Here is a 10,058-nt window from a genome sequence, read left to right on the forward strand (position 1 = left end):
TCCCTAAACTACGATGGCTGATTTTAGTAGCTTTTGGGACAGTTGCTTTTAAGATTATTAGCTTTTGAGTTTAAGTGCTTTTGGGGCATCCCTTTTATCTTTAAATAAATAGCAAGGCCTCACTTCTCAGAGCATCTGGACGTAGAGTCTAAGAGTGAGCGCCTTCCCGCTCTCTTTGTACTTTTAACACAGTTTAATACAAAAAGAAATACCGAAAGGGGCGCGAGTCTTTGGGGCCAATACCTCTTGGCACAAAATTACGCCGGGCCGTGTCGACCTAATTGTGAATTGTGAACTGTTTTGAAGTGAATCTTTGTTGTGTCGCGGTAGAATCTTGACTTGGGGTGTCCAAGGTTACTACGGCGGTTTATTAGAAAGTTTGCAGAGGTTGCTTCCCCTTTGCATATCTTGACACAAAAAGGAGTCCCTTTCTCGTGGGGACCTACAGAGGTGACTGCCTTTCGGACTTTGAAAGAGAAATTGGCGGGACGAGTTTTGACTTTGCCGGATTTGTAAAAGTCATTCGAAGTATATTGTGATGCGTGTGGTCGTAGTCTGGGTGCGGTCTTAATGCAAGAAGGCCATGTCATTGCCTATGAGAGCCGATTGTTTTCAAGGCCGGAATTGACAGCACAAATTTATGAGAAAGAGCTTTTGGCGGTTATCAATGCTCTTACTCGGTGGCGACATTACCTACTCGGAGCCGATTTGACGGTCTTCACTGATCATCAAAGTTTACGCTACTTCTTGTCACAGAAGCAGCTTTCGGAAAAGCAGATGCGGTGGGGGCTAACATCTTGTCACAGTTTCACTTCAAGATTGTCCATGTACAGGGACAGAAGAACTTGGTGGCAGATGCTTTGACCCGGAAGCCGTTAGTCTTGGCTATTTCCGCGATTCATCATAGAAGCTTCGAGGACATGGTCAATCAGTACGCCACAGATCCATATTTTTCAGATGTATTCGGTCAAATACAGAATGGGGAGGTAGTAGCGGGATATTCCATTCGGCATGGCTACTTGATGAAGAAAACGATGTCGTGCGTTACACAGCCGTTGAGGGAAAAGGCTCTAACTGAATGCCATTGTCCACCATTTACGGGTCACCGCGGCATTGACACCACCTTGAAAGGTGTGGAGCGTTACTTCTTTTGGCCGAGACTCAAGAAGGACGTGGACGATTTTGTACGTAGTCGCTTGGTATGCTAGAAGGTCAAGTTTGATAGGTATAAAGCACAGGGATTGTTACAGCCTTTACCCATTCCCACCCGCCGCTGGGAAAGTATTGCAATGGATTTCATTTTTGATCTCCCAAAGACACGATGATATCTGAACTGTTATTGACAGAGTTAGCAAGCAAGCTCATTTCATTGCAGTGAAGAAAATAGTCAAGTTGGATCATTTAGCGAGACTGTTCATTGACCAGATATTCAAATTACATGGCATGCCTGAGACAGTAGTCTCTGACAGAGATCCCCGATTCATGAGTTTGTTTTGGAAGGCTATTTGGGAGAACATTGGCACATGGTTGCAGTTCTCGTCATCTTTCCACCCGTAGACAGATGGGCATTCTGAGATTGCAAATTCAGTCATACTGGATTTATTAAAGTCTTACATTTTTTATCAAAAGACTCAATGGGAAAAGTTTTTGCCCTTGGTGGAATTTGCCAACAATAACACGATCCACTCTTCGACGGGGAAGGCGCCATTTGAGATTATTGAAGGTGCTACGAAGGTTCCATCCTTCCTAAGCACGAAAGATAAATTTTTTGAAGCCAACCAATACACGAGGGACTTGGACACTGCTTTTGCCAAGGTCCAGGAGGCTTTAACAAAATCTCAGGATAGACACAAGAAGGCAGCAGATTGACACCGTCGCGATTTGAAATTAAAGGAAGACGATTGGGTGCTCTTACGTTTTGAGAAGGCACGCCTGAGAAAGAAAAAGGGAAAGGAGCAGCTTTTTTCAAAGCTTAGCATGAGATATTATGGACCTTTCCAAATAAAAGAAAGGATAAATGATGTCTTCTTTAGATTGAAGCTGCCCGATACTTGGAGAATTCACAATGCTTTTCATGTGAGTCTCTTGAAGCCTTTTAAAGGCGATGTGCCCGATGATGGGGAGCCAGATGAGCAATCCGAAGTGGAGGAAAGTGAGGAGATACTCGTTCCAGAACAGATTCTGGCACATAAAGATAGAAAGATTAAAGGTAAAGTGATTAGGCGGTTCTTGGTTAAAGTCAAGAACTATCCTGCATTGGATGCGAAGTGGATGGAGGAGGAGGACCCACCAGATACTCCTCAGATTGTGGAACTTTACCTTGAAGCATTCGGTTTAGCATAGTCTACTCCGATATAACCCCGATTTCAGCATGGGTGAATCTAGTGCAGTGGGCATGCACAAGAGGGGAGTCACTCCGCTCCTTTGTCAACAAATTACTCCAATCTTTGATATAGAGTCACCGATGTCCCTTTGGGTTTCAGGGATACTGTTGGGCTGACAGTATTCTGCTGTATGACTTTATGAACTGGAATTCCCGAAAATGATACTGATTGATTTGTACTTGACTTGTTTGAGTGCAGGAACTGAAAGACGAAATGAATGCAGCATTTCCGTCTCATAAATCTCTATAGACATGATTGCAATATGGATTAGTTAATCGGGCATCTATGAGGTCCCGACTGGATCTAGATGCGATTGCTAAATACGTTGCCGATCAGTCATGGTCTGAGATTTGGAATGAATTTGAATGTGTAAGGTGCAGCGGAAGTGAATGTTGAACTTTGCTCAAGATGAGTGCTCCGAACTGTGCTCAAGGGTTCCTTTTACTTACGGAAGGGAGAGCCTTCCGTTCCTTTAATGAGAGAGTGCAAATGATCACAACAAAGTGGGTAAACACTGTGCATGAGACCGAGAGATAGAGAGAAGAATACGACACCAGAATGTTGTCAAACCCTCCTCCAAGGGCCCCACTCTCTCTGGCGAGAGTGGTCTACTATTGATTGCACAAATCTCTACAATGCAATGGACTTGCCGACGATGAGGACGACGGCGAGACGGCTGAAATCTGAAAACGCTAAGGGCTGAAATCTGCAAATCTTGTATCTGCTGAATTCTGACTCTATGTCGGTGACGACGACGACGATGCGCTGAAAACATAGATGCTGAAATCTGCGAAAAGCGGACTGATCTGACCGTGCGGCGAGGATCTGTTGCGGGAAGGTGAGATTTGCGAAGTTTGGGGGCTGCGGTACGGAGGCTAACTGCTGAAAACTGAAAACGCTCATGCAAATCTGGGATCTGTGGTCAAGGAACTGCAAACGCTAGGGTTGATCTGCAACTCCAAAAACACTAGGGCTGATCTGCTGCAAAAACGCTATGGATTCTACTGTCGCCAGGCTGATTTGCAAGTTGCAAAACGTTGGGGCTGATCTGCACTTGAAGAAAAACACTGGTCTTTGGTGGCTGAAAACGCTAGGTTGCCTGCCGGGGAGTCTTGCTGAGAAGGTGCACTGTTGAACACTTGTCCTTGCTGCCTCTTCTGCCAGAAAACACTAGCGCTAGCTTTTCTTATATACTTGCGTGGTCAAATTGCCCTACCCAGTTTCCCAACAAGGTCACTTATTAATAATAAGTGAAAAATGGCTAAAATAGGGAAAATAGGTTTGTGCACTGTAAAAATACTCCTGATGGGTTCTAATGGTAATCTGATGATCATGTTGTGTGCAACCAGAGGAAATGCATCTACTTTAAGTGCCTGGACATGCACGGTCTGCGAACAGACTCACAAAAGTGCCAGAACACTTCCTAAGCTAAGCTAATTGAACTGAACCCTAGTCATGAAGTTGTCCACGTACACATAGGGTTAGATGTGCACGTGACAGAATGTGATTTGTCATGTGATGTCCGGTGATGTGACTGACGATTGGTACATGTGCTAGATGTGTTGTTCCTAGCGCGTCGGTACTAACAGTTAGTGTCTGCTAAGACAGTTTATGGCCTCAGTCTGTTTTGCAAGCGTAATCGAGGGCGATTACAATTCTTTCAAGGGGGGGGTATGTCACAAACTGGTGATGTGGTAGGCTTCCAGACACATACACAATGCCGCAGAAATGCCACGTGGCAGCAGTACGGACCCCCGCACAATGCGTTCACAGGTTGACGTGGCCATCCGTACGGAATTCCTGGATTTGCGGCGGAAAAAGTGCTGACATGACACGTGGCAGTTGTACGGATTTCCGTAAACTGCGCTGGCTGATTTTAGTAGCTTTTGGGGTAGTTGCTTTTAAGATTATAAGCTTTTGAGTTTAAGTGCTTTTGGGGCTCTGCTTTTGGGCATCCCTTGTATCTATAAATAAGTGGGCAAGGCCTCACTTCTCAGAGCATCTGGAAACAGAGTCTGAGAGTGAGCACCTTCCCGCTCTCTTTGTGCTTTGAACACAGATTAATACAAAAAGAAATACAGAAAGGGGTGCCAGTCTTTGGGGCCAATACCTCTTGGCACGGAACTACGCCAGGCAGTGTCAACCTAATTGTGAATTGTAAATTGTTTTGAAGTGAATCTCTGCTGTGTCACAATAGAATCTTGACTTGGGGTAAGTTTGTTACACATGCAGAGTGCACGCTTTTCTTCTTTGCTCTTCCTCAATTGTCATGTTGATGATAGAGGTGGGAGTGGGCGTTTCATGTTTCCCTTTTTTGGTCACTTGGATTGATTGGTCCGCTTTCTCTACTTGCTTCTTGGTGTAGGTGAGCACCTCTACCCATGAAGAGGTCTCTCGTGCCTTCTCCTCCTCCTCCGCTTGGGTGGTGAGCACTTGCGCCTTAATGATATTCAGCTCTTCTGCCATGGATGGCTGAGTTTCTCCTTCTTCAAGGTTGGTCGGGGAGTGCATGTCCTCCAACTCCTCTAGTTTGTCGATCTCCCCCCCCCCCCCCTTTGAGAGAGAGAGAGAGAAATGAAATGAAAATGAAATGTTATATTAACGTCTTCAAAAGGCCATAATGACCTATGAGACCCGAAAGTTACAAAGTGGTGGATCTGATACAAAGTCAGAGTAACAAAATAACCTAACAACATTACAAAACAAAGATATCTACTATGGGGAGAGAGAGAAGAAGAAGAAGAAGAAGAAGAAGAAGAGAGTTTTAACGTCGTAGGAAACTATCCCAAGAGACCTTAAAGATCTAGCCGACGAGAGAGAGAGAGAGAGAGAGAGAGAGAGAGAGAGAGAGAGAGAGAGAGAGAGAGAGAGAGAGAGAGAGGGGGGGGGGGGGGGGGGGGGGGGAGTAGTTGCAGTTGTATGCTGTAAAACCGAGGCTGTCACCGATTGAATGATTAAATATGTGTGTGGGTTTGTGCACATGTGCTTGTGCACCTGCCTCATCATGTTTGGGGCATGTTGATGAGGTGTGTGTTGTAACAGTCCAATCCAGGATCACCTGATTTCAAGCACAAAACTGCCCAAGAGTCATTGTGGCTTCATTGTTCACGCAATCCATGCTGGGCACAAGAAGAGCTAAGGAAACAAGGGCTGTTGTCTTCAGAAGCAGAATTTGAAGTAGAGAAGAAGAGCGATTTTTCTGGCTCTGTGAAGGTGTATATCGGAGAGGAGGAGAAGACTGAGGATGATGGAACTTATCTCCTTGACAAACAGGAACAGAGTCAAATTGATGTGTTTGATGCTCTTTCTCTTGTAGCTACACTTCAGGTTTGTGCAAAGAGAAAGGATTTGCATAGAGGCAGTCAAGTGCATGCACAGATTACTGAAAAGGGGTTGTTGAAGACAAACATTTTTGTTGGAAACACCTTGGTAAATATGTATGCCAGATGTGGTGCTCTTGAGAAGGCACACAAAGTGTTTGATGAGCTTCCAGTCCGGAACGTGGTCTCGTGGAATGCTCTAATTACGGGATATGCACAGGAAGGACTTGGTGAGGAGACTTTCATCTGTTTAGAGCAAATGAAACTTGAGGGGTTTTCGCCAAATTCAATCACCTTTACTTGTCTCATAAATGCCTGTGGCAGTGTGGGTAATATACAAAGAGGTCAGGAATTACATGCTGATATTGTGAAATTTGGGCTGCTTAAAGAGGGGATGGCTCTCGGTACTGCATTGCTGGATATGTATGCCAATTGTGGTATGCTGGCAGAAGCTCAAGAACTGTTTGATAATTCCTCAGCTCGGGATGTTGTTGCTTGGACTGCACTCATAACAGGATATGCCCAAGGTGGTTGTGCCAAGGAGGCACTAGACTGCTATGATAGGATGCAAAGTGAGGGCTCCTTTCCAAATGCTATAACCTATTCCAGCATCTTGAAAGCGTGTGGCAGTATAGAAGCTTTGGATAGAGGCCAGGAAATCCATGCAAAGATTATTCAAGAGGGTTTACTGGAGAAGGATCGTGTGGTTGCTAATGCTTTGCTAGATTTGTACGCTAAGTGTGGTCTTCTTGAAAAAGCACAAGGATTGTTTGATGAACGTCAAGTTGTGGATGTGATCTCCTGGACTTCGCTCATTACAGGGTATACTTTGTACAGTTTCGGGGAGGAAGCGTTATCGTGCTTTAAAGAGATGCGCGATGAGGGATTCCCACCAGACATAGTTACCTTTTCTTGCGTTTTGAAAGCTTGCAGCATGATTGGAGCTGTGAGACAAAGCCAGGTAATACATGATGAGATTGTAAGATGGGGATTGCTCGAAACTAATAGAGCTATTTGTACTGCATTAGTGGATATGTATGCCAATTGTGGCATGCTTATAGAAGCTCAAGGTGTATTTGACAAGATGCTGAGAAGGGATGTGATTGTATGGACTGCACTTCTGGAAGGTTATGCACAAGTTGGAAAGGATGACGTCGTTTTTTACTCCTTTGACAAAATGACGAGGGAAGGGATTAAGCCAAACCTCATCACGTTTACAATATTGATAAATTCATGCTGTCACAGGGGCTTACTAGAGCAGGGTGAGTTATATTTCGAGATGATAAACAAGGTCTTCAATATGTATCCTACCTTAGAACACCTCACATGCCTGGTTGATCTCTATGGTCGTGCCGGCCAATGGGATCAGGCTTTAGCAATGATGGAGGAAATGCCTTTTTATGCAAGTCCTATTATTTGGCATACGTTATTATGTACTCGTCAAAGTTGCTGGAACATGGAGCTCGGAGCTTGGGTCCTTAATCATGCAGATGTATCAGATGCTTCAACTTATGTTTGCATAAGCAATATGTATGGGGGAGCTGGCAGGCAGGTGGATGAAGAAGTAGGTGATTTTATGGGAATGACAAGTCAAGCATGGAAGGAACCCCCGTTAAGGTGGTGGAATGATATGGATGATACTGCTGATTGATCTTGTGTAGAGGATAGAGGAATGATATGGATGATACTGCTGATTGATCTTGTCTTTAAGCCACGGTTTGTGTGTAAAAAAGTAGAGGGAGTAGTCTTTCCTGAAAGGCAAATTCACCACCTTGCAAATTCACAACCCTCAGATCCTTCTCATTTACTGGTACTGCATGTCACAGGTTTATGATCAAATTTGCCTTTGATGTGGAAAGAGATCTGCAAAGCAAGATGTGGCTCCACAAGATTTATTCTTGGGGTGCTCATAGCTACGAACTTGAAGAAATATGAAGTGGTCAGCAAGTTATGATGTCCATGGAAGTGGAAGGGAGTGCAGCTCCTTGTGTGTCGAGAAAGGATTGCGCAATGTTGCAGTGAAGTTATTAAAAATATAGTGAACAGTAAACTGAAAGGAATGGATGATATTAAATGCGTGTGGGTTGCTATTTGGTTGCAACAATCTTACTGTGCAAATGCATGCGAAGAAAGAGAGATCACCTTCCTCAGTCTCAAAAGTTGGAGTCTGATGATTGCATTGGCCTGCTCAGAACTTGCTTTGGCATCAAGAATTGGAGAGTTATCAAATGACTCTCTCTGGCAGCTGTCTGTTTGGCTCATTGAAGGGCAAGATGCAGATCTCTTTCCACATCAAAGGCAAACAGACAGCTGCCAGCTGCCAGAGGCAAACAGACAGCTACCAGAGAGAGTCATTTGATGTTAGCTCAGGCATGAAACAGCTGTTTGCAAGATGGAATTGAACTGAATTGTGCGATACCATCAATACTAGCTTTCCACAGCTGATGCAGACAGACAGCTGCCAGAGAGAGTCATTTGATGTTAGCTCTGGCATGAAACAGCTGTTTGCGAGATGGAATTGAACTGATTTGTGCGATACCATCAATACTAGCTTGCATCAATATCTTGAATGACCCTTCATATTGATATCTTAAAGATATCAAGGTTACTCCTTGGCAGAGGATTGTAAGCTCCTGTGAAAAATAGGCAGTTTGTCCTGATCTGTTGTGTGCACAGAAATGAAGAGGAAGACTCTCGAAACTAGTACAGAGTAACTTGACTTGTTGATGGTTGAATGCTTTTCTTTGTACGCATGCAGAGGTGTTTCTCTCTTTGTTTGCAATTTTGACAAGGAAGCAGGCTTGCTGGTGAGACCTTATTCATCCTCTACTGTACACGGGCAGCTGTTATGTTCACTGTCGGTGTGTCAATTGATTGGGGGGGACTTCGTGAAGGTTTCATTGACCAGAAGTGTTATTCAAGGTGATCATGGTGCTTGTCCTTGTCAAAAACATGATTGCCCAATTGGATCAGTCACCAGTTTGTGACGTGGCACAGACGGTTAGGGTTTTAACGAACCTAACCCTAACCCCCCAAGAAAGTTGTCCAACTTATAAAGCATAGCCGAGGGGCCTAACTCAAAAATAAAGCAAGGACATAAAAGTGCTGACGTGGTTGCTGTACGGACAGAGCCCGCAAAGCACAGAAACCTTGTTGTCGTGGCAGCTGTACGGAAATCCCATAAATTGCAAAAGCAGCCCTTGGCGTTAGTTTTTGGCGCTGGGAGCTTTTGGAGAGGGCACAGCTTTTCATGTGTTTGCTTTTAGGCCCAGTGTCTTTATAAGTGTGTCAGAGCCTATCTCTTTGGCAGATTAGCTTGGGAACAACCACAAAGAGAGGACCCTTGGACATGTACCTTGTGAAGCATCACTAAGAAAGAAATACTGAAAAGGGCACCAGTCTTTAGGGCTAGTGCTCTGCCGCTTTGTGTTCTCTCTCTCTCTCTCTCTCTCTCTCTCTCTCTCTCTCTCTCCCGCCCGCCAGGATTGTATCAGTTTGGTCTCATAGGTCATTTTTACCTTTTAAGGACGTTTAATATAACATTTCATTTCATCTCTCTCTCTCTCTCTCTCTCTCTCTCTCTCTCTCTCTCTCTCTTTCCAAGTTTAGTTCTGTTGTTTGCAATTTTCTCAAGTGTGTTGCTGTAGATCTCTCGCATGGAGTGTCCAAGCCTATTACAGTGGTATGAGAGCCGAGACGATTCTTCTTCTACGAAGGATGCGATTCTTTTTTCTGCAACACACATGGATTCTCGTAGCGAATTCGGTAAAGAGGAAATTGTTCCATTGACTACACCACTTCAAGTAGATGAAGTCAACCCCAATCCCAATGAGGGAGCAACAAAAACCAACAAAGATTCCAATGGGAGTCAACCTCCTTCCAAGGAATCATGGAAAGAGCATGGCCCGTTTCCATAAGGAGATCTCGACAGGATGGAATACCGTTATCAACTACAGGTTGACACCTGTGCCAAAAGGATGATCAAGTGCTTCAAGGACTTGAAATACGCAAAGTATCGGAAGAACCACCCGCTTGACGAGGTCCATTCACGATGGCAAGATGCCACCCAATCACCTCTCAAGTTGGCTATGAAGAAGAAATCAAATCCGAGTACAGAAAAGTAGAAACTGTACTTACAAGAAGAGTTTGACGATGCTCTTGAGCAAAAGGTCAACAAAGTGATGAAGACTACAAAGAAATTTAGAAAGAAGAGCCATTCAAAAGATTTCCCGGCTACCTAGGTCGGAAATCTACTTTTGAGGAAGCCAGAAAATCCTAGAAGGGTGTTCGCTTCGAGAATGATCCTAGTTCTTGTCTTTGTCTTCAGATAGCTTAGAGAGTTCTTCTTCCTCCA

The 10,058-nt window shown here is 44.4% G+C and overlaps 1 protein-coding gene across 1 annotated transcript in view; it reads left to right on the plus strand.

The window, feature by feature from the left end:
- LOC147465280 (pentatricopeptide repeat-containing protein At2g03380, mitochondrial-like) overlaps nucleotides 1-9,136 on the plus strand; it is a 59,109-nt gene extending 49,973 nt beyond the window's left edge. The window contains exon 2 of the mRNA XM_086519242.1: nucleotides 5,427-9,136. Coding sequence (XP_086375368.1) covers nucleotides 5,427-7,355 — 1,929 coding nt within the window. The 3' untranslated portion in view covers nucleotides 7,356-9,136. The remainder of the gene's footprint in view (nucleotides 1-5,426) is intronic.
- Nucleotides 9,137-10,058: the final 922 nt, after the last annotated feature.

Source organism: Adiantum capillus-veneris, chromosome 1 (assembly GCF_014529385.1).
Source record: "Adiantum capillus-veneris isolate H3 chromosome 1, ASM1452938v2, whole genome shotgun sequence".
NCBI lineage: Eukaryota > Viridiplantae > Streptophyta > Polypodiopsida > Polypodiales > Pteridaceae > Adiantum > Adiantum capillus-veneris.